Source organism: Mauremys mutica, chromosome 1 (genome assembly GCF_020497125.1).
Source record: "Mauremys mutica isolate MM-2020 ecotype Southern chromosome 1, ASM2049712v1, whole genome shotgun sequence".
Classification (NCBI taxonomy): domain Eukaryota; kingdom Metazoa; phylum Chordata; order Testudines; family Geoemydidae; genus Mauremys; species Mauremys mutica.
This window is the reverse complement of record NC_059072.1, coordinates 171,120,140-171,145,809: the sequence shown is the minus strand read 5'-3', so window position 1 is coordinate 171,145,809 and position 25,670 is coordinate 171,120,140. Positions and strand designations below refer to the sequence as shown.

Sequence of the window (25,670 nt, the reverse complement as noted above, 5' to 3'; positions counted from 1 at the left end):
CGTTCCTGGTCATTTGGAAATAAGAATGTCAGTCATATCTTTCTAGAAGACATATGCACATGTCCTATCCAAATGATCAACAAAAATGATCAATGTATGGATGAAAACACATACTCAATTTCAGTGTGAAAATATCCCGAAATTGGGTTCTTGGAAAATAGGGTACATCTACACTGCAGCTGGGAGTGTGCTTCCCAGGTTGGGAAGACAGACTGACTCTGTGGGTCCAGGTGGGTTTGTACTCAGGTGGCTAGCCCAAGCTGCTGCCTGTACTACCCCAGCTACACTGCTATTGTTAGTACACTAGTTTGAGCAGTGCTAGCATGTGCCTATCTACCCGAGTAGGGAAGCATGCTGCCAACTGCAATGTTCACATACCCATAGACAAACTGGGATTTAACCTATCTCAACGGACACAGTTAGGTATCCACTATCCTATAATTTTAACCATGTGATACCTGTGTCATGAGATAGCCTCATTGTAGCTAGGTCTCCTGCCATGTTACAGTTATAGAGTAGTTTGAATTTTATTCCCTCTGATACAGCATTGAGGAATTCCCAGGGGACACTGAAGACAAAAGAATTCTGATGCCCTCATTGCTCTGACGGAACACTTACAGAATAAGAGAAAGTATATGAATGTTTCTCCCATAGGACAGAAAAACAGATAGCAACTTTTACAGGGGTGACTCCTCAAATGTGCCCAATTTAAGATAAATATAACTTCATTTGAGTGTCTGCACTTCTCCCTTGTTCTTCCCTACATATACTATAGACAATACCTGTAATATTTCAGCTAATAATATTTTTAAGGCCCATTATGTTAAGAAGAATTCAAAGAGCCTACGGTTGCCACATCACTGCTGGCAATAATAATCAATATTATTCCATTCCCACCCCCGAAGGAATCCTTGTAACATAGGGGAGTCTCAGGAAGGTGTAGAGTTGGCATAGCCAGCTCCATACCACCCACAAGGGATCTGCTACTGCAGGGGACACGCCGGGGCAATCCCAGTGAGCAGGGAGCATGTGCCTACACTCCTGTTGATCCTGACTGCTAGCACAGAGGGGACAAGGCAGGTGGGTTTATATAAGAGGCTTCTCTCCACTGTACATAGTGGAGGCACAACTTCACGTGAAGCAATCTGGCCCATAGTATTTAAAAGAGCTCCTCTGTGCATCCTAAAGAAAAAGAGTGGTTGTTGCAATTAGCTGTGCTAGATGTTATATTGGTGAAAAGAGGGCTTTGCTCACATATCAAGAAAAGTCGCTTTCTGACATGGTGAGAGATTTCATCATGGAAGTGTTTAAGGAAATTCTACACAGATGTAGGTGAACTGGGATTTTTAAGGAGAACTCTAAATGAAGAGTCTGAAGGAAGTTTTCCAGCTTGGTTGGTAACTATGGTCTCTGTACAGTGTTGATATCTACTTATTTCCTGTGCCCATTTTTCTTTTGGAACTTACATGTGAAACAAAAGCCAAAGTCTCTCCTTCCCCCTAGCTTTCTTTTGAGCTGAACCACCTCCTTTTCTCCCTAGAAATCAATCCATACTACCACATTTTTTCCAGAATGAGGCAAAAAGTTGTGGAAACAGCAACTCTCTAGGACCCTACCATTCCCATTTTTAAAATGGCCAGTGAAAATAAGAGTCACAATACACTTTATGGTACATGTGCTCCTAATATTTTAAAACATCTCCTTATCCCCTGTAAAATGTCCTGTAAGCACAACAATTATTAGTGAGATGTCAGTTTGTACTAAACCTTTATTTTTTAAAAGAATTTAACAAGGCTTATTCTTTGCTGATTGCAGAAGTAAGATGATGTGTACACAATATGGTCTGACTTTATTGTGCAGTGTTTCTTGGATGTAAACTGAATTTATAATAACTGAGTAGAGTCCTATGGGGAGAGGGATAGCTCAGTGGTTTGAGCATTGGCCTGCTAAACCTAGGGTTATGAGTTCAATCCTTGAGGAGGCCACCTACAGATCTGAGGCAAAATCAGTACTTGGTCCTACTAGTGAAGGCAGGGGCCTGGACTCAATGACCTTTCAGGGTTCCTTCCAGTTCTATGAGATAGGTGTATCTCCATATATTTATTTTTTTCAACAAGGACAAGTGCAGAGTCCTGCACTTAGGAAGGAAGAATCCCATGCACTGTTACAGACTAGGGACCGAATGGCTAGGAAGCAGTTCTGCAGAAAAGGACCTAGGGGTTACAGTGGACGAGAAGCTGGATATGAGTCAACAGTGTGCCCTTGTTGCCAAGAAGGCTAATGGCATTTTGGGCTGTATAAGTAGGGGCATTGCCAGCAGATCGAGGGATGTGATCATTCCCCTCTATTCGACATTGGTGAGGCCTAATCTGGAGTACTGTGTCCAGTTTTGGGCCCCACACTACAAGAAGGATGTGGAAAAATTGGAAAGAGTCCAGCGGAGGGCAACAAAAATGATTAGGGGGCTGGAGCACATGACTTATGAGGAGAGGCTGAGGGAACTGGGATTGTTTAGTCTGCAGAAGAGAAGGATGAGGAGGGATTTGATAGCTGCTTTCAACTACCTGAAAGGGGGTTCCAAAGAGGATGGATCTAGACTGTTCTCAGTGGTACCTGATGACAGAACAAGGAGTAATGGTCTCAAGTTGCAGTGGGGGAGGTTTAGGCTGGATATTAGGAAAAACTTTTTCACTCAGAGAGTGGTGAAGCACTGGAATGGGTTACCTAGGGAGATGGTGGAATCTGCTTCCTTAGAGGTTTTTAAGGTCAGACTTGACAAAGCCCTGGCTGGGATGATTTAGTTGGGAATTGGTCCCGCTTTGAGCAAGGGGTTGGACTAGATGACCTCCTGAGGTCCCTTCCAACCCTGATATTCTATGATTCTATGATTCTACTGGGGTGAGGTATGCATATTCCACATGATAGGAAGCATGGAAAAGGTTCAGGTTGCCAAATAGGGGGAGGTCATTTCCACCAGGATCACTAAGGCATATATAAAAGATTATAACACTGGTTTCAGAAGGAAGTTTTAAGTTTTCAGTCCCCCCTCTCCCCCACACTTCACTATTCTTTTCCTTTTTTAATGGAGATTTCAAAGTCAGAATACTTCCAGAGGAAGTGCGGCTAAGGGACTTGGTGCACCTGTGAGTTGAATTGTTTTACCTCTGTCAGAGGATGGAAGTTTTCCTTTGAGACTCTAGGGTAAAAATGTTTATTTTCTTTTTATTTTGATTTCCCTGTAGTGAAATCAGCTGTCTTGGTTTGGTGGCGGATTTTACTTGCTGAAATAGGCTCATGAAAGCCTTATTTTTATTCTTGTTAACTCTCCAGGGTATAGAGACTGCCTCCCAGCACACTGGTATGTGAAGAGGAATGTTTATTTTCCTTTGATAGAAAAAATAAGACACTATCTAGTATAATCAAGAGAGTTTAGATTCAGAGACTGGACTGACAAAGCTGTATTTGGAAAAAAGTGGAATTTTTTATTAATAATTGTATTGAAGTATTTAAGCAGCTAACAGCAGGATAAGGCTCACAAGATTTTTGATTAGTTATTAGGTAGGACATATATGTGAGGTCCCTGAAGTAGATGTTTTAGAAATAGAGTAATCTTGTTTATATTCAGTAATAATTTTGAATAATTGTTTATGGTACATACTTTTGTTAATGGTTATATAAATTATATAAGGGAAATGGAAGCCATCCCTTTAAGAGGAGGGTGGGGCACATTGAGTGAGCTACAGCAGGGGCTAGAGAGTGCAGAGTGTGCTTGTGCATGCGTGCATTTTGCCTGCCATTGGAGGTGGGCCTGTGATTGGGCCCTGAGCAGGTCTTTGCCTGCAAGAAGCTCCTAAAGCAAAAGGTTTAAACTCCCAGAATAAACAATGTTCCCTTTGAAAAGCTCTGTCTTGTGATTAAGGATGTAACATAAGAACCTGACCTATGTAAACTGTCAAGTCCGGTCTGATTTACAGTGTTATATTTGTGAGTTAACTGAGCAACAGGTCTAATAATGCAGTATTAATAGTAATAGGCCCTACCTATTTCAAGGCAATTCTGGAATGACAGAATCCATCCTCACCCAGGAGAGGAGTTTGGCCAGGTGGGCTGGGATGAATGCCCTGAGGTCTTGGCTAGTGGTTGGAAGAAAGAGGTGCACTTGGAGCCCACAGAGAGAAAGGGATACAACATAAACAGGCAAAGTGGTCAGATAGCCGCTGCCCCTTGAAACTCTGAAATTGCAAAGCTCAACCAGAAGACCATTGTGAAGTAGCTACAGTTGTAGTCAAATGTAAATTTTGGGTCCTAGAACTAGTGGTCAGTTGCTGAAATTGTTGAGCTAACAGTTGATAACCACTGGTGACTAGCGTACCTAACTTTCACAAACTGCCTATTGAGCCAAAAGGATGGTCGGAAATGTCTGCCTATCTGCTGCAGTTATTGAATAATGATGATGATAATAATAATAGAAAGACAAAGTGACATGAAATGTCTATGAACAAATAAGGAAGCAGGGAACTTAAGCAAACTATTAGCTTGCTTATGTAAGTGATCATAGTGGCAGATTGTGAATAATGTCAACTTGTAATATGAGTAAAATGACCATATCTATCAAATTATGTTGCTATACAATTCAGCAAAGTAGGTTTATACTTGGTGGCTAACACTTATAAAACTCTTGGATAATGCCATCTTGGATACCACATTCTAACTTGCTATTACTGACAACCCTATAAAGTAGTGAGGTATGTTAATCTTTGTTGAGAGATGGAGAAACTGAGCCACAAATCCTAGTGGAGAGAAGGTCTAGGAAATAATGGGTCATTATAGGACAATGCAAGTGTAATTTCCTATCCTTCCAACAGGGTTAGATGACAAGGTTAATATTATGTCCTAGGGGCAGCCGGTGTAGGAAGCAATCACTTGAGGCCAGAGAGCAGACAGCTAACCAAAACCTCCATTTTATTTACAGAAACAGAGAGCTCACTCAGCCGGTTGAAACCGGCTGAGCTATCCCTTAATAGTCTAACTCAGTTGCCATAGTAACAAAACCCATGACAACCAAATACACAACATATTCCTCCCCCCCTAATAAGAACATCCCCTAAATAAAACACACACTAAACTAGAGAAGGAGGGTAGACTGCCTCCATTCCCGGCTAAACCCTTTGGATTATTTTGCCCCATAACCGTGGATTCGCCCTAACTAAAGATCCAGCCGATGAGGAGGCCTTCTGTCTCTAGGTGGATTACGGCGAACTTCTGGTGTTGTTGCACCCGAAAGTACTAGGGGCTCAGGGTCCGCAGCACGAATAGGTGAGGAGGTGGTATCAGCTCGTGCTGGGCAAAGGGGTATCTCAGCTGCCGGCAGTAATGGAGGAGAACAGTCAGGAACAGGTGACTCATGATTCGGTGTCTCACCAGGAGGGGTGAAGTCAGACCCCTCAACTGCAGATGGGTCCTGAAGACTGGCATGACCTGGCAACAGCTGATCTACATGTCGCCGCCAGGTAAGATTCTTTGCAGTCCGGACTGTATAGGAAACAGGTCCTGTTTGAGTGATGACTGTGGCTGGGACCCATTTAGCTCTGGAAGTATAATTCCGAGCCAAAACTGGCTGCCCTGGGCTAAAGGTTCGGTCTTTTGCTCTGGGTGCCCGTCTGATTACTTGATATTGCTGCTGATGTTGCACAGTTTGTCTGGGTTCAGAAGGTTTCAGCAGATCAAAGCAAGTGTGCAGCTGTCGTCCCATCATTAGAAAGGCTGGGGAAGCCTGGGTCGTAGCATGAGGTGTGTTTCTATAGGAAAGTAAGAAGGTATCCAGACGCTTTTGAATGGAGTGTTGTCCCTTTGCTGATTTCAAAGCGTTTTTCATTGTCTGCACAAATCTTTCAGCTAATCCGTTGGTGGACGGATGATATGGTGCTGACGTGATGTGGTGTATCCCATTTGCCTTCATAAAATTTTGAAACTCCTGAGAGACGAACTGCGGTCCGTTGTCGCTCACAAGTTGTTCTGGCAGACCAAAACGACTAAAGAGTCCTCGTAGTTTTTGGATAGTACTCTCTGCAGTAGTGGACTGCATTATAGAGACTTCTGGCCATTTAGAATGGGCATCTACTGCCACCAAGAACATGCTTCCTTCAAGGGGGCCAGCAAAGTCAACGTGAATACGTTGCCAAGGGTTTTCAGGCCAGTCCCATGGGTGTAGGGGTGCCCACTGGGGTGCATTTTTTACACTCTGACATGACATACAAGCTTTTGCCTTCTCTTCAATAGCACCGTCCAATCTAGGCCACCAAAAATAGCTTCGTGCAATTTCCTTCATGCGCACTATTCCACAGTGACCGGAATGTAGCTGTTCTAACATCTGTGATCTCAGGGGTGGTGGAATAATGACACGCCTCCCCCACAACAAACAACTAGATTGGACCGATAACTCCGTCCGCCTGGACATGTAGGGAACAAGGTCGGATGAGACCGGAGAGGTTTGTCGAGATTTTCCATGCATCACCAGGTCCATAACTTGGGATAATACTGGGTCAACGCGGGTTGCCTTCTTTATCTGAGTAGCAGTGATGGGTGTATTCTCTACCTGTTCAAAGTAGAAGATTTCCTTTTGGGCACTATCTTGATGTTTGACCGGTAAAGGCAACCTTGAGAGGCCATCTGCATTGCCGTGCAGAGTGGATTTCCGATATTTGATTTCATATGTGTGTGCAGAAAGTATCAATGCCCAACGTTGCATACGACTAGCAGCTAATGGGGGAATGCCTGTGTAGGGTCCAAAAATTGATGTCAGAGGTCGATGGTCTGTAAGAAGAGTAAACTTTCACCCAAACAGGTACTGATGAAACTTCCTAATTCCAAAAACAATTCCTAATGCCTCACGTTCGATTTGGGCGTAGTTAGTTTCTGCTTTGCTTAGAGTGCGTGAAGCAGAAGCAATAGGTCTTTCTTCTCCCGAAGGCATAATGTGTGACACGACCGCTCCCACTCCATACGGGGAAGCATCGCAGGCCAATTGCAGGGGTAAGGATGGATCAAAGTGCGTTAGAACTTCAGAATTTAACAATGCATCCTTAGCTTTGTTAAATGCAACATCACAGGCTTCAGTCCACTTCCAGGCCTTGTTCTGCCCAAGGAGCTCATGAAGTGGTTTTAGCAGTGTGGCTAACTGTGAGATGAACTTTCCATAATAGTTCAGTAGCCCTAGAAATGAGCGCAGCTGGCTTACATTTCGAGGTGGGGGAGCCTCCACAATAGCTTTAACTTTTGCAGGGGCCTTATGAAGACCTGCAGAATCGATGATGTGTCCCAAATATTCAACAGAGGGCTTGAAGAATTCACACTTGTCTTTGCGAACTCGTAGGCCATACTCTTCCAGTCTTTGTAGGGTAGCCTCTAAATTCTTTAAGTGATCCTCTTCATTTCTTCCAGTGACCAGGATATCATCCAGATAGCACTGAACTCCTGACAAGCCACACAAGATCTGGTCCATAGCCCTCTGGAACAGGGTGGGAGCTGATGTGATTCCGAAGGGTAGGCGACAGTATCGATAAAGCCCCTTATGAGTCACAATAGTCAACAGCTCTTGGGACTTTTCATCAACGTGCATCTGTAAATATGCTTGACTCAGATCAATCTTACTGAACTTTTGTCCCCCAGCCAGGCCTGCGAAGAGGTCATCGATGCGGGGAAGCGGGTATTGCTCTGCACACAACACTGGGTTGACAGTGACTTTAAAATCACCGCAAATCCGGAGAGAGCCATCTTTCTTCACTATTGGAACGATAGGAATGGCCCATGAGCTATGGGTAACTGGTATTAGGACTCCATTGGTGACCAGGCGCTCCAGGTCTGCTTCAACTTTTGGCCTGATGGCATATGGCACAGTTCGGGCTTTCAGATATTTTGGTGGACTGCCAGGTTTAATGTTCAATGTCACAGTGATTCCCTTCATACTTCCCAAATCATCTCCAAAAACAGCAGCATGTTTCCTTAGTATAGGGGTTAGACTGGTTTCTTCTTTAGTCATCCGGTGCACTTCTGCCCAGTTCAGCTGAATCTTCCCAAGCCAAGACCTACCCATTAAGGCTGGGTAGTCACCTCTCACCACAAACAGTGGCAATTTAGCCGCCCGTCCATTGAGCTCCACCTTAACATCAATAGTGCCCAACATGGGCACAGCTTCACCTGTATACGTCTTCAGAACAGTTTTTGTTGCCTTAAGCGGAAGATGCTGTAGCTTTTCCTTATACACAGTCTCAGGAACCAGCGAGACAGCTGCACCGGTGTCTAGTTCCATGCGTATAGGTTTGCCCTCCAATAAGGGGGTTACCCAGTATTCATGTGAGCCCGCTGCCAAAGACAAAACATGCAGTGGCACTTCCTCTTGTGAGGAGGTGTCACCTTGATCATCCTGGGTCTGCTCTAGGGTATGCAAGGTTCCTCTTTTTGTCGGCCAGACCACAGGCCTCTTTTTCTTTTGTTTACAGGAATACTCAATGTGTCCCTTTTTGCCACAGTGTCGACACACCAGGTCCTTACACCAGCATTCTGATGCCTGGTGACCCAGCTTACCACAGCGGTAACATTCTTGACTCTGCACCATTTTGTGGGTCAGTTCTTGTGACACTTTTTGCACCCTAGGGGATGCACCGATGTATTGTGCCTCCCTTGTAGCCAGTTCCATGGAGATAGCAATATCAACAGCCTTCTGTAATGTAAGCTGAGCCTCTGTCAGAGGCGCTTCCGTATAGCTTCACTGCAGAGGCCACACACTAACCTGTTACGCAGGGCATCATTTAACATCTCCTTAAATTCACAGTGTTCTGCTAGCTTTTTTAAAATGGCTACAAATTGTACAACTGTTTCATCTTCCTTTTGGTCTCTTTTGTGGAACCTATATCTTTCAACAATTACCAGTGGTTTTGGGGAGAAATGAGACCCCAGGATTTCCACAATGTCACTGTAAGATTTAGTCTCAGGCTTAACAGGGTGTAGTAAGCTGCGTAGCAGAGAGTAGGTTTTAGCCCCTACAACAGTTAAGAATATTGGCACCTTCTTCGCTTCTGTAATGTCATTTGCAATACCAAAAAGCTCAAAACGCTCAGTATACACATGCCACTGCTCTGTATTCTCATCAAAAGGCTCCAGGGGCCTGGTCAGAGTAGCCATGATTTTTAGTTTCACTTTCACAGTCAGTGCAAACAAGCAGCTTTTTTTCTTTGTTTGGTCTTTACCTTGACTTCTACTTCCTTCTGTTACTGGAGCAGCACCAGGATCCCACCCTCGTCGTCAGTATTATGTCCTAGGGGCAGCCGGTGTAGGAAGCAATCACTTGAGGCCAGAGAGCAGACAGCTAACCAAAACCTCCATTTTTTTACAGAAACAGAGAGCTCACTCAGCCGGTTGAAACCGGCTGAGCTATCCCTTAATAGTCTAACTCAGTTGCCATAGTAACAAAACCCATGACAACCAAATACACAACAGTTAAAATAATGCTGGAGTCCAGCTGGGACCTTGTCTACACTAGCACTCCCACCATTCCTGCTACTTATAATGGGCTCCTTCCCCCCACCCCATTAAAAAATATGACAAATCGACTTAACTTCAATAGGAGCAGAATGATACCCAGTGTTTGTCACACTTGTGAATTGCAACCTGTAGTACCATAGCTAACAAGCCTAGCTACTTATGTCTTCTGCAAACTTTACTTAATGAGCAACATGCATATAAAGATAAATTTTAGCAATCAGTGGCAAACAAGACATAGAGCTGTACATAATTGGCAGCAGTAACTGCAATATGTATAGTCATGAAAGACTAGATTGTTATCGGTAAATATCTATCAACATAAATTGCATCATACACACAAACTGATTAAAAATATTCCCATCAATAATAATGTAAACGTACAGATAGGCAAAGTAAAAAAAAAATGCTGCTTGAGAACTTAGTGTTTGATTAAAGGCTATTTACTTTGAATATTTTGATGTGATGTTTACATTTTGTTTTTGTTTTTTTAATGATTATAAAGCTTTAACTTTTTGAATCTCAGTGTCTGTCACTAAATAATTATTGTTGGATCCCTATAGTTTTGCACAACTGTGAAAATTTAAACAGATAAATTGAAAAATATGCTTAAAGACAAACATTGATATTATCTGTTTAAACAATTACAAAAAGAAGAATTCTGCCAAGTTTAAGTCTGTGGGTAGGTAGCCAGAGGACAAAACTGTAGGCTGTCTGTGGGGATAGTGTGGTGTAATGGAAACTGTCAAAATTAAAAACTGTCACTTTAATTGCTAAGGGGTTTCCCGATCCTCCTTGGGGCTAGGAGGTGCTGAAGGAAGCATCTGGTCTGTGTTGATGGATGCTCAGCAGTCACTCTGCAAAGGAGGCAGCCTAGAGAGCAAAGTGGCTTAAGTTGAGCCTCCCTGCCTTAGGTAGCACTCTGCTTGGTCTCTGTGTTATTGGTTGTGTTAGATCAGGGGTTCCCAAACTTGGTTCGCTGTTCCCAGCCAATGGGAGCTGTGGGCCGGGCCACCGCTTCCCACAGCTCCCATTGGCCAGGAACGGTGAACTGCAGCCACGGGGGCTGTGAGCGGCCATACCTGTGGATGCTCAAGTAAACAAAGTGTCTCACGGCCAGCCAGTGGCTTACCCAGAACAAGCTGTGAACCAAGTCTGGGAACCCCTGTGTTAGATTTATAGATTCTAAGGAATAACAGTGTTATGTTGCAACCTTTCAGGAAGAGTATGTGTCTTTATATGCCAGGAACATGAGAAGCAGTTTGCTAATGGCTAAGCTGGGTAGGAACTAAATAAGCTGTCAAGACCAGTCTGGTGGGGATGACTGTGAGGACATGCATAGGAGGGGTGGTGCCTGGTGCAGCTGGCTAGTGCTGAGGAAGCCTGGGGAGTTCAGTGGGGCTCCTCATCTTTTGGTGCTGGTGCTGTTACCCCCACACTATCCTCCATCCACAGTTTCTTTCCTGCTGTAATCCATCCAGAGGAGCAGTCAGTACAAGTGCCTGGCTGCTTGTTTGGCAGAAGTCACAGTAACCACACCTGGCCAGAAGGCACAACTGCAATCAAATGCCCACATCCAGCCCATAGCTCAGCTCACATATGAGAGCTGCTGAGGTGGGGTGGATGAGCAAGGGCAGCAAGTGCGTGTGACTCTTGGTAGCCTTGATTAATGGATTTAAAAATTGGTGCCTGACTAACACGGTCTTGTAATAAAAATTTGACAGAACAGAATGTCGGGGGTTACTTAGAATGGATTGCTGAAGAAAGAAGGCGGCCTAATCCTGGCTTTTATAGCGTTCACTAATTATAAAATGTTTGTGCTCAAAAGACAGTCAATGCTTTAACAGGATGACCTCTCCTTTCTCTAAATGACTGCCTGAAGAGTTTTTGTTCGTCGCGTGCCCAAATTTACTCATTATTCTTAATCTGACAAAAGCTTTTGCTACCCAGGCAGCAATAGAGAACCTGAGTTCCCAAACTTTTAATATATGCTTGTGGTCTATAAGACCGAAGCTTGCTGACCTCTGGAGCACCAGAAGTAACACTTGTTTTTAAATACAGGCAGTCCTCGGCCTTACAACACAATTGGTTCCTGAAAATTGCATAGTAAGTCGAAATGTAACTCGGAACCACCGTCCACTCCATTGCAGGACCGAGCATCAAAGTTGAAACCAATGGTCATAAGTCGCATTAGGGTGTCAATTCAGAAACATCGTAAGTGCCGTTCGTCTTAAGTCGAACATTTTAAAGTTGAGGACTGCCTGTATCTAGCAGCAACAATGGTCAATTCAACATTAAAATGGCAGGGCATAGGCTGAAAATTAATCCCTCAGGTAACAGAGCTGAAGAACAGCATCCGTAGCTTTATTATTATTTTTTAAACTTAAGCTAAATAAAATAGTATAAAACAACCAAAACTCCATGTTAAATCAATGCTGACTTGGATGGTATGTTTATAAAGACAGCTTGGCTTTTAGATTTAGGGTACCTTCCACTTAGGTGATGGCATGCTTTCCCTGGGACCCATATACCCTGGTCTGCTTTTCTCCATCTACATGCAGGTGGAAGGGAATCTATGAGCCTTAAAGGTGCTAACATGATGGGCAGTTACTCTAACTACATGAAAACTCCATCTCTGCTTAAGCTTTTTGGAAGAAAGCTGTCCTGGCAGTCACCATTTTCAAAGCTGAGTGGACAGTAGTCATACAATAATCCCAGTGCCCAAGCATAATCATAAAAGTACATGGTGCTATATGCAAAGGTTAAGTTGGTAATGCCATCAAATAGGCTGCACCTCTAAATTACTCTGACTTTTGTACTGTTTGGAAACAATAAACAACGAGGTAAAAAACTCTCTTGCTGGGGGAGATTATTATTTGTCAGACTTAATCACAATCAAACAGCAAGTTTGAAAAGCTTCTCCATTGTCTAGATTTGGGTAGAATCATCTTCAATATGATGCTGTGTTGCAGCATAGGGCAATGCCCAAATATGCTGTGCAGGTGATGATTTAAAGACAGAATGAAGAAATAAAGATGTAGGGGGATTTTAGTGGTATTTCAGATGACAAAGCCTGGTGTAAACATCTTCCTGATTAAGCGTAACTATTATTATTTATTAAAATAGACACATGTCAAAGTAGAAAGAGCTGAATGAAACCTGCAAAGAGTGCATTTAATTGGAAACTTCAGCTATGACAATTGTGCACTGAATTTGTCAAATAGTTTTGGCTAAATAAAAAATGAGGAACTTTTTGAACAAGTCCAGATAGTTCATTTGAACATTAACAAAACCAACAGTTTTAAAAATACTGCCTTGAATCAACCTGATATTGTTTTGGTCTCTCATTCTGGGACAACCCCCCCCCCCCCACTCCCCATAAAACCTCAGTTTGTTTGAAACAAACCAAAAATCATTTTTAAACACTTAGGCCATCATGCAAACAAACTATCAATGATATGCTTGACTATAGAAAATAAGTAAATCATCTGACTACTCTAAACAGGATTTATTGTATGGCTATTCACATTGAATATATTTTATTTTGTGATACTGAGCTTCCACCAGTGTATTTTTCACAGTGGTAGGTCTGATGTAGATCAAGTAATGATGTTGCTGAAATATGACTGGAGAAAGTCTGGTCACAAAAGTAAATGCCAGTGTTTGCTAGTATCTTGTTTACACTACAGCTCCCACCAGTCATCTTGCTCTGGGATAGTGCAATGGTGGGAAATAAAGGCAGTTCATTGTAGTTGAGGCCAATATTTACTCAAGCTTTTCTAAGTGGTAATATAAATAAGGCAATGCATATAAGAAAACATAGCTATTTAACAGTAATAATTACAAAGCAAAATTGCATAATTACCATTCAGCCAAAAAATGATTTCACAGATGGACGACCAGATGAATTTCAGCCAAGTGATTTCAGGGACAAGTGAATAGGCAATAACGTACTTAGGAAGCATTAGCTTCTCTTCAGTTTCAGACAGTGACCCATTGTTCACACTTAACAAACCATGAGGCCCAAAGAGGACTGAAATGCTATTTGACAAGAATCCATTCTAATCCATGCAACAGAACAAGCACAGAATGCTTACCGAGTTTGTGTTAACGTTAAAATGATTCTTTTTGTACCCCTTATACTTGAATTAAATTACTTGTATGGAATGGAAGTACAATGCAATTCCCATCAACCTAATACTATGTAATATGGACAGTAATATGCTGGCACTTGGAGCTGGGACCATCATTTTCCGCCCCCCCGTCAATGAAGTGATACTCTGTTTAATAGCAGTTGAGTCTTATAGCTGTTTTGGACTGGTACACAATATACTATACTGGCACCAATCCCAAGAAGTTACCTTGTCTTCTAGAGTTGGAGTTTGAGATAAAATATCTTTGGCTGTTATGGTTGCAACCTATTTTGAAAACTTTAACAGTGTAACTGATGAAGCAATAACTACCTGAGTCAGCAGAGAGCCTTAAACAGTACCTCCAGGGGATAAACTGTCCCATTGATCTTAATAGTTGTTCTACTCCCAATGACTTTCAAAATGGATCAATAGTTAACTTTAAAAAGACCAAGCAGATAGACTCAATAGGAATAGCTGTAAGCCTAATATGAATGACAGCTCATTTTGGTATTGTGAATTAAGGAGCCTGAAAAGTACCATAACTCCTTTTCTCACTCAAGCAAATGCAAGGAGCATGGAAAGGCATCTCAGTTACTTTTGCCAATCAAACATCCAGCTGTGGGAATTTCGAGTCTAACACGTTGCATACAATTAAAGAACAGGCTTTAGCTGACAAGTCCAATTAGATTGAGAGACTGAAACTGGCAGAATAATGGTTTAAAGCAAAGAGCATAAGGACTGACCAAGTAAATGCAGCTCTTATGATAACTTAAATGTATCAAAGACTTGCTCAAGTAAATGGCTACCATTATAAGTAATAGACATTGCTTTGTTAAACAAAACGTAGATAGTGCTGCCATCTCTGAAGGGTTTTTTTGGAGAAAGCGTTTGTCTTGGGACTGGCTTTCATAGATTATATGAGAAGTTCAAGCCTTCATGGAATTTTTGGGCTGCCCTTGGGTAAATGCTGCTGGCTACCTTCCCTGCCACCTGGGAAACAGCCAATCACAACTGCTGCAGAGGATGAGAAGAGCTCGGGAGTAGGGCAATAGCTTTGGCTAGGGGAGATGGGAAAGGAGCAGTAAGAGCCCAACTGAGGAGTTTCTACACACAAAGTGCCTTGGCAGTGGGTACATGTCTTCAGAAGTCTTCAGCTGCTTTACTGTGCAGAAACTTGCCAGTGTAGACAAGCCCTAGGTCTATTTTTTGTTTTAACATACCCCAGCTTCTGAAGCCATGTGAATATTTGAATCTCAGTTCTCCCATTGGAACCCAAAATATTTTGTGAAAACCCATGGGGCTCCATGAAATGTCACTGAATTGCTGACAGAGTTCCTATAAAAACATGAGTACTTGTGGCACCTTAAAGACTAACAAATGTATTTTAGCATGAGCTTTCGTGAGCTGCATCTCACTTCTTCGGATGGTTGGTTGGTTGGTTGGTTGGTTTCTTGCCAGCTCACCTAGCAGGCTGCTGAGGGCCCTGGGTCAGGGTCAGCCTCACAGGGTAGAGGATCGTGAGTCTGGGGACCTCAGGGCTTCCAGGTTTCATTATGTCAATTTCAATTGGCAGCTGCCAGGGATCTGAGAGCCTATTTCATTTTAGAGACACCATGTTTTGGAATTAAAAAAAAGTTCCGAATTACCCTAATTTGTGGGAAATAAAAAAAATGGTTCTAATTGGACTGAAACCAAACAATAAAATTTCTCAAGCCATAAACTGAAAATTCCAGCCAGTTCTAGCCACAGCAGCAACTAATGTGGGAGAGGGAAGGAACAAGATATACATCCAGAACAACTTGATAAACTGACTACAACTTCCTGCAAAGTAAGGAGGAAGTGGGTTTACTTGTTGGCCTAAATCCTGTTTCAATGCAATGAGGTGCTAATAGGTATAATAATACTTAAATAAATGAATTAGTCAGGAAGCATGCACCTACTGTTTGGGGACATGTACAGGATACAACAATACATGTCAAGTAGTCTGACCCCAAAGAGGTACAGCCAAGAATAGTTTCTAAACAAGCCACTATTGCTTTGCTTTAGGGCAGTATTTCCAAAACTTGGGACTCCGCTTGTGTAGGGAAAGCCCCTGGCGGGCCGGGCTGGTTTGTTTATCTACCCCGTCTGCAGGTTCGGCTGATCACGGCTCCCACTGGCTGCGGATCGCTGCTCCAGGCCAATGGGAGCTGCTGGAAGCGGCGGCCAGTACGTCCCTCGGCTCGTGCCGCTTCCTGCAGCTCCCATTGGCCTGGAGCAGCGAACCGAGGCCAGTGGGAGCTGCAATCAGCCAAAGCTGTGGATGCGGCAGGCAAACAAACCGGCCCAGCCCGGCCCGCCAGGGGCTTTCCCTACACAAGCGGTGTCCCAAGTTTGGAAAACACTGCTTTAGGGTAAAAACAACTAGTTAAGACTTGAAGCATATACATCCAAAGGAGCAAGTGGAACTTTTGATTTACTCTTCAGGTAGAACTCAACTTGAAGTCTGAATTTAAAGTTTGTTCCAGCAACATTCAAACACACAACAAGAGTTATGTTACCTAGTAATATTTCTGTTCTTAAATGTTAACAGTTCAGCATGTGTGTAAATATCAGAACTATTCTGCACTTTTGAATAAGGGAGCTTCAGGTGTGAGAATGTGGTACATGAACTGCAATTCCCTACAGAATTTTATTAAGTGGTCTCCTAGCAGGGGAGTACCGTGGTCACCAAAAGTACTATAGTAAACAATAGGATTATTCATATTGTGTGATTTCAAAGTAAAATCTGAGGTTGTTTCCTCTGACTGCCTAAAAAGGATGTTGGTCAGATGAAAACCAGATTGGTTTTCATAATGTATGAAATTTAAAAAATTAACCTTAGGCTTTGAATCCTTCCTTTGTACTAGTCTACTGTAAGCAAGCAGCTCTGTGTTTGAAGTGGCAACCTAACAATCTCTGTTTGGTTACTGGCCCAGTTAGTGGGCAGAAGTCTTTATTCAAAACTGTTGCAGTCTTGGATTACAGCATATCAGAGGCATTAGGGTAGTACGCTTAATTGTTTTTCCATAAAGATTGAAACTGGAAGTAAACCTTCATGTATATGCTGCCAAATTCAGAAGTGTTGAGAACACCCTTAAATATTTATAAGGAGATATGTATTTCACTTTGCCAAAAGAAACAAAACAAAAACAAAACAACCCAACCAGCACCATACTTTTTCTGAGCCTAGAATTTGAAAAGTCTGGAAAGAAATAAGTATTTCACAATGTTTTTAAAATAAATTTGAGCCTATTCTTGCTGACATTCACTGTACTCAGGGGACTTTATAGAGGAGGTGGCAAAAAGAGTCTAACTACCTTCCTTTCAGCTTTCAGTGTTTAAAGTCTTCCAAGGCCTAAGCTTACCTCATACCCATGACACTTGAATTGATTAAAGCATTTCCACTTCATCCAAAGGATGAAATTTGTCATGTTGGAAGGGGCAACTTGTTTCTCCAGTGTTTGGCCTGGTTGTTGGCCAGATCCCTTGGGTTGGAAGGGGAAAATAAATCCTCTTATATGTATCATGATAGTGGAACAGGAGTCAGGGGGCTCCTGTTCCCTGGAGGGAATGCTGTTTACAAGGTAACAGAGGATGCAGGGAGTTAAGCTCAAAGCAACTCAGCCTGTGGATAGAGAAGTGCATGGGGTTTAATCAAGTGTCACTTGTTCAGCTTAACCTGCATTTAGCTTCACTCTTTATGAATGAAACAATAAGTGACATAATAGCTGCATAGCCTATCAGCAGAGACTAGAGCTGCTGAACTCCTGAATAGAGTTGGCTTGAAATTGTCTGAAGGAACAATTTTCCCCACCAGAAAATAGAAACACTCCATGGGAACTTGATAATGACCTGCCTGGTTTTGTCAGCTCTTTCTCACTCGCAGAAAGCTTGCCGGGCTGCTGAGAAGCCGGGAAGCTCGCAGAGCCCCAGGTCATAGGCAACTAACTGGAAGGTTACTGGTGACCACGTATCTGTGGTAGTGGGACTGGAAACTTTGGGACGTGACAATTTTGTTTGGTCCAAAACAATTTTTTGGAGCTGTCCCTTTCATCTCAAATGGTTCGAATTCAGAACTACATTTTTCCAGAAATGCAAAATTCTCCTTCGGGGCAATTCCAGTTCCCATACAGCAATACTTTTGAATGACATTAGATAAATCTTTTGGGCCAGCCCACTCTGTACAGTGTAGTTTCTACAGAGCATAGTTGCAGTTTGCAAGGAATACACAATACTTGTATGTTTTTCAGTATTCTGTATGGGGTTGTACAATGCCTCTTTTGCCAAGGGAACTGATATTGCAATATGTATGAACTGAGACATGAAGAGGAGGATACCAGGTACTACAGTGTTCCACAGGGTTCAAGACTGTAGGACCTACCCTCTGACTCAACTCAGTAACTATAGCTCATATATTTGGCATTGTGATAACACTAAATGCTAGTAAAAAAGGGGATCTATCAAAGGTTTTGTTGTACAACCAGCTATGACCACAAGGGTGGAGACACAGGTTGGAAGGATGGATTGGGTGGGTCTTTGCCACATTATGAACTTTAAGGGGACAGGGACAGGAGAGTTGGCCCATCTGAGAAGGAGACATGGAATCTGGTGGTAAAGGAAGCTCCATGCTCTTTCTTCATGCACTTGTTAGCTTAATAGCTTTGTTTACCTAACATGTGAAAATGGACTTTCATTGTATTTGCCCAAAGACTGGGATGGGCAGAGAATCAAATACACGTTCCTTTGTTTGAGGCAGACCTGTTTACCAACTCCCTCTGACATGCCTGATTTAAACACATTTTAGTCATAATTCCAGCATATAGCCATTCCTTTTTGTACACACCGTGTGCAAAGCTCATGGAAAAAAATATTAGTTTTTAAATGATACCTCACAAGGCATATTTTGTACAAAGATTATTACACTAGTTTGTTGTGTGTTAATACAGGGTACTTAATGTCACACCCTCCAGAACAGGAGCTCAGCCCTGCCCAAGTTGGAAGTTGGTGCAGGCCACCTTGTTGGCTTTGGTTTGGGCCAGTTGTCTGGCACAGGGACTGTGCTGAAACCTTTGAGTTTGGGTGGTCACCATAGTTTATGCTGATGGAGAAGGCTGAAATTCAGCCAGTACCTTGGGCTAGGGTACTGGGTCATGGAGTAGGACTGGGGCACAGCTGCACTGGAGACTAAGTGGAGGGACCCTGACATAACTGTGGGAATGGACACCAGGTAATGTGGTAGTGATTGAAAGACTACTCAAAACTCACCCCACCCAAACATTAGCCTTCAAGGACAAGGTACCAGAGGGTACATTGTTTTGGAACTAAGGCTGGCATACAATTTGGACTCCGCCACAATATTTTTGAATGTTAAGGAGTCAGTACCTTGTGCTATTGCTGGGACTGTATGCATGACTCCCTGTAGAGGCCACTTCAATGAGTGTTTAGTGCCTTCCCAGATAGGGAGTGCAGTGCCTATTTCTGGGATTAATTCTGGTCTCCCTAAATGTTCTGGAAGGTAACCAAGGCGTTTGTGGCTAGTGTGAGGCCTATCACCCCAGGCACATGGCACTGTATTTATAGATTACAAAAATAAAGGTATGTCCCACCACAAAACCCCACAGAAACATCTTGGTCCTTGATCAGCTCTTAAATACTAACTAAACAGTTGGGGTTGAGAACCTACCTCTTTCAGTCCATGGAACATGCTGCCATAGCTGGCTAGCTACTAGATGTAGTCCTGTCCTGCAGTGCAAGGTTGAAGGACTACTTAACAGTCCCAGTGCCCTGTCCCAACATTCCTTCCACTGGAGGTGGTGCGGCTCAAGACATTGGGGTAGGATATCTTCCATCCTCTAGCCCAGTGCTTAAGACTTTTGAGGAGTTGTCCCAGGCATATTTTCTCTTGGAAGCTCACTCAAAATAACTAAGAAAATGCAACACGGGCAGAGAAAGCTACTCAGGTACATAATTATAAACAAATATCACCTACTGTGAAACTAAAACCCCAGTGTTCCTGCTTCAGTATTCTGCCTTGACGCCAAATTGTGAATACACATTGATGGCAGAATGGAATAATATCCCTGCATTAATTCAGCTAACATATGTTCCATCATTTTTTAATGGAAGAAACTTGCTTACTTGGTAGGCTTCCACATACAAGGAATGTATGGCTCAAAGGAAAGCTGCAGTAAAGTAGTGCTTGTGTCTAAATTGGGAAGGTGCGGGTGGGACAGACCAAAGGATGTGATTGTCTACATCTACTTTTCATTATTTGGGAAAAATAAATACGAAAACTGACATCAGTTGGCACTGCATAGCTACCTTGGTGGCCATCTCACTAGAGGTCAAAAATAAAAATTCTATCTGAAGTAGCATTTTGTTGCTAGAGGCAATGCACCTTAGGTCAGAATGGAGGTAATTTTGCAGGGAAGCGAGGGCACATTTTCATTGCTGCTACATCTACTACGTGTAAAAGTAAGTAGACCTTTCTCTAGGGATGGGATGCTAACAATTTCCACCAGAATATTTAGGTGAATGATTAGAGCAACCCTTCAAAGAATTCAACATTTGACATTACCTGCTAATACCCAGCAAGTCTCCATTGACTCCATCTTTGCATTTGTGCAAGAGTATTCAAGTAATGCATTATAAGAAATAAAGTGTATTCAAATTCTAAAAAGGAAGCAGTGTCTGAATTTCAAGTGGCTCCATAGTTGACATTAAATATCATCTGTATATGTTGCTGCTTCATGCATTCCTGACTTTCAATTGAGATGTGGAGGAGGGAGGTGACATATCAAGAGACTTGAGGCAGTGACCTTCATACAGCCTTGAACTTCAGAAGATCATAAGTATATTCATACATGCTGTCATTGCATGATCTATTGTCTGAAAAAGAGCAAGGGTCTGCTTGCTCAACCCATTTGTTTTAAGACTGAAACACAGTGATCCACATCAGAAATTTTAAATTGACCTATCAAGTTCCCATTAACTCTCTGTACAGGATATGGAAACTGATCTTGTTCTATTTTCAAGGGAATCCTTGGGAGTTCAAGTTTTTTCTTGAAAATCATAGCTCACTTAGTAGCTTTATGCTTTTTACAGCACCTTGATGTTGCTGAGTTCCTTAGAGATTTTTCTTTGTAGGATTTCTGTTCTTACAATATAGAAATGAAGAGAAGATTATTAAGAAGATACTTTACTTGTGAGATCCTGTGTGGAAAGCATGAATAAATGGATAATACTTTAATAGAGCATTCACTTAGAACCTGAGTGCTATCATCAAAGAAAAAGTATCTTTAATTCTTGCTTTTTGCAAAACTGGTAGAGATAAAAGGTGGGTGAACATCGAATATTGAGAGTTATTCAGGCTTTCCAACGTGAAGAAATGAAGGTGTGGCTTTAAATAGTATATAGGGGTATTTGAAGGGGAGGGACTTCTCTTCAAGCATTTATCTGTGGTGATATTAGCAGAATCAGTTGGGATTAGATTGGCATGTTGCAGTTAGCCCTAAGTAAGAAGTACCACTAGAACTGTGCAAAAGACATAACTAAGGTGCAACAATTCAGTTCTCAGCCTTGGCAGCCCTATGAGAAAGCTTTTGTCAGTTTGGCTGGCAGAAGTGAATGACAAGAGCCTTCTAGGCAGGCTGGGGGCCAGTTTTGTCTCCCCACCCCCAGGAGAAAAAAAAAATCAAAATTTTCCAGTAAAACAAACTTTGCTATGGAAAATGTCAGATTTTTGAAAAGGGCTTTTTGGTTTGAAAATCATGCCAGAAAACTTTTCAACCTCCTCTAGATGATGGAGGCTTAACACAAGTGACTTTTTGCATGAACACTTCAGGTGTATGTTCATATGACTTATCGATCTATTAGGACTTATCACCATGCTGAAATGTCGAATAAACAGCATTATATTAGTACTTGTATGTTTGAAAATAGTTCACACAGAGTTGTGTCAAATTCAGGCAAGGGAGCAACACTGAAAAGAAGTCCGCCAAGCTGATACTTTAAAAGAATCAGGCCCCAAGTTGAGGAGATGAAATGGGTGGGCTGATCTATGACTGGAACAAACTCAGAGGAATTAAGGACCATCCTAAACCTCACCATCTTCCATTCGAACAGCAAAGCATGTTGCTTTAACTGTGCCTTATCTAACAAATATGGCAACATTTATATCTAAATAAACCCTACCAAAACTAGACACTCCGCTGCACATAATTCTCTCCCTGGGGAGAGAATGTGATAACTAATATGTGACAGATTTGAATAAAGTTGCTTAATGCGCTCTGGAAAGATCAGCTATTACAGGGATGACTACAGTAGAAAACTGTGTAGTACAAATGGATTGGAAGATTCTGAAGTATGTGAGAACTGACCAATCAAAACTATCACTAAAGCTTAGTTCTGTGCAGTTTTGAGGCCAGCAATAGTGGAAATCACATGTAGGAACATGATCAGTTAAGTTAATATGTACTTTGTATTTTTAGTGATACTTTCTGATTTAAAATGCTTGATTTTTGAAGGGGCTTCAAGTCATTGTTTAGACACTGTTTAATTTTGATTTCAACAAATTGGAGAATTCCAACAGAACATTGTTCTGTTGAAATTTCTGACCAGCTCAATACAGCATTTTCCCAAGCAAATAGCCAAATGGTTAACAGCTACCAAAGGTTTCAAGTCCATTAAGTTCTTGAGCATAGAACATGTAATACTTGGCTTTGAAAAGCTGTGAGATGGGTCCCCATCCGGCAAACACTGACCATAAAGCTTATTGTTTCCAATACACCTTCCTTCACTACTCCACACGGTCTGCAAGACCTGGTCTTTATTTTACACTTAATCACATTGTAGACATGTCACTTGATAATGCTCATAATAAACTTATGGAGTTCAAAAGTCATTTAGAGCTTAAACATACAGCCATTAACAGGGCTTTAGCTAAGCATTACAGGTTAAGAGTGGGAGGAATGTACATAATTCCACATGAGTATACTGCAAAATAGAATATATATAAAATTTACTTGAAACCTTTCAATTGCCAGGGAGAAGTCACAAGTAACATTCTGACCTACAGTTGATCTAGTGGATGGCCACTAAGGTGTAATCAGTGTCACAGAGTTCAGTGAAAAACCTGTCAAAAGACAAAGCTAAAATAAAAAGGTAATTTGAGGCTATACCTTGGAAGCTGCTTGCAGATCCCAGTTTTTCTGTTGAAGTGCTTTTCTGAATCATTGCTTCCGTGCAGATAACATCCACCTCAACCGGAAAGATGAAGTGGAGAAAATTAAACAAGGAACAAAGTAATGCAACTAGAGGGGAGGGACTAACTGGAAAGGTTAAGTCAGGCTGGGTCTAATCACAGTTTTATTTTCAACTGTGTAATTAATTTGGTGAAGGGTGTAATCTTTATACCAAATGGTCATACTGGTACAACCCCCTACTATGGAAGCAGTTATACCAATACAGAGGTGTTTAACAGTAGAACTCACTGTGACAGTCTGTATCCCAATGTTCACCCCTTTTACTGGACTTCAATTAATTTTGTATAAAGTATGTCTTGTGAGGTATTATTTGAAAACTCATGATTTGCTGACCATTAGTGTCCTGGTAAAATATGTGGCAACATTGTATGTAAAGTTGTAAGATTCTACAGTATGATTACTAAGACATATTTCAAGTCTGGGGAGCAGTCTCAAACCAGTTCCCAGAGACAAAAGGCTAGTCCATACCTCACCCAGGTGTCAACAAAATCAAATGGACCATCACCTGATTAGGTGGCAACTCTTTGGCAGAAAAGAGGGTGTTGGTAAAAAAAAACACAACACCTCAACATCTTGACAGAGAAACAGCTTGGGGTTCCCATCTACACAGACTTTGTTGCCTGAACCTAAGCTGGAGATGCTTCTCAAAGAAGAGAAAGAACTATAAGAAGGTAGAGTACACACCCCAAATTATTCCTCCCTTTCTCTCTACCCATGGCATCAACAAACAAAGAACAAAGGAAGTAGCATTTGTCCTGAGGTGGGGGTGGTGAATCTTGACTGAAAGAAATTCAGCCAATAAGACTGCTGAAACATGTGGTGAGAGAGACTTTGCTTTGAATTCACTTAACTTGTTAAGTTAGGCATTAGTTGCATTTTACTTCTATTTTCTTGTAACCAATTCTGACTTTTTTGCCTCATTACCTGTAGTCACTTAACATCTTTCTGTAGCTAATAAACTTATTTAGATAAAACAATAAAGCCAGTGTGTTTAGACTGAAGGGTTTGGGAAACTCCATTTGGGATAACAGGGTTTGTGCACATCATTTTCTATTAATAAAATGACTTACTTTATATGAGCTTATATTGTCCAGGAGAGAGTTGGGCAGTACAAGATGTACATTTCTGGGGAAAGTCTGGGACTGGGAATTTGTTGGCGTTTCTCTGCAGTGTAATTCAAGAGTGGCTGGCTATAGCACTCATACAATATAACTTGGAGTGATTTACATGCCGAAGGTTGTGTGTGAGCAGACCCAGGAGTGGTAGCTCTCACAGCAAAGGAATCAGAAAGGCACCTCAGGTTGTAGAACTGTGATGACACAGCAATTCAAGAGTGCAGATTGTATCCTGGGTAATGTCACACACACTGCTTTTCAAGTAAGAAGCTGTATCAGTATAAGAGCTTACCCTGTTTAATGGAGTCAACACTAGAGGCTTGTCCCACTTCATACTACTGTGGTACAAAGTGGTACAACTTTCATGTAGACAGGGCCTTAGGAAAACCAAAAATGGATAAATGTGCTGATGACACAGCTAGGGTCATGGGCGGCAGGTTATATATTTGTGTGGGGCCCGGGTCCTCAGCATTTTACAAACTTGCCACCCATGGCTAGGGTATAATCTACACAAAGAAAGGCAAATGTGGTGGGAACGGGTTAAACATTTATGATTAGCACTAATTATGAGCCTTAAGTGGATTTCTGTGACAAAATACAGTTGAAGAAAACAATCACTGAGTTGCTTAAATGTTAAATACTTTAGAGTTGGTTACATCACTTTAAATAAGGTATTTAAAGATTAACAACAATCTTTAAGCTGAATATTTTACGTTTACACAAAAACATTAACTATAGCCAATTATATTTGCTTAATCAAGCTTAACAATGCTACATGCTGTTGCTCATCGGAAAGCACTATGAAAATTTCCAAAAGATGTAATGCTAAAGAGTATCTACTATCCAAGGGCACAACCATCTGTTGACTCATTAGCATAAAAGAAATAGTTGACTCATTGCTTATCATTTTTCTCATTACAAATATGAGTATTAATGATATCGACTTTACAGCACCAAATAAAACTCAAGAAAAATGACAGTTTCTGAACATTTACTATGAAAACTAGTGAAGCTTTCTCAGATTAGTTATCTGAGAAATAAAATGGTGCACTGAACAATATTGTTTTTGAAATGTAGAGAGTAGAGGGTGGCTGTATTTCAGACTCTTAACTGAGTCAAGTATCTGAACCTCAAAAGACAGGACTATTACACCAGGTCTACAATAAGAGCTCTTTACTAGTGTAGCTGTATAAGGACACTGTACCAGCAAAGCATTTGGAATGAAGATTACATGGATGCATTTACACGAGTATGGCTGCACCTTGGCCAACATTGCTTATTACACCAGACCAAGTGAAAATAAGCTATTAGTGGCACATCTGCAATTTAGCCAGTTTAACTCCACCTGCACTATGGCCTTTGATGGAACTGTGCTCGCAGAAGATCAGAGATCACACCCCCGTCAGATCTAGCTATGCTAGCAAAAGCTTGTAGAGTCTGTGGTCTTTGGGGGTTCTCTCGGGGTTTGCTATGTCAGCTATCTGCACAGAACCGGGGCAGCACACAGAGGGAACACACACGCATCCTACTGTTATCATCATCAAACAAGAGCAGAGCACCACACCGGTAGCTGCTGACAACAATTATCAGGCTCCATTTGG

General features: G+C 41.9%; 1 protein-coding gene across 1 annotated transcript in view; it reads right to left on the bottom strand.

The window, feature by feature from the left end:
• The window catches only part of NECTIN3 (nectin cell adhesion molecule 3), a 196,960-nt gene extending 174,020 nt beyond the window's left edge, over nucleotides 1-22,940 (bottom strand). The window contains exon 1 of the mRNA XM_045001873.1: nucleotides 22,871-22,940. Within this exon, the coding sequence (XP_044857808.1) occupies nucleotides 22,871-22,925 (55 nt within the window). The 5' untranslated portion in view covers nucleotides 22,926-22,940. The remainder of the gene's footprint in view (nucleotides 1-22,870) is intronic.
• Nucleotides 22,941-25,670: the final 2,730 nt, after the last annotated feature.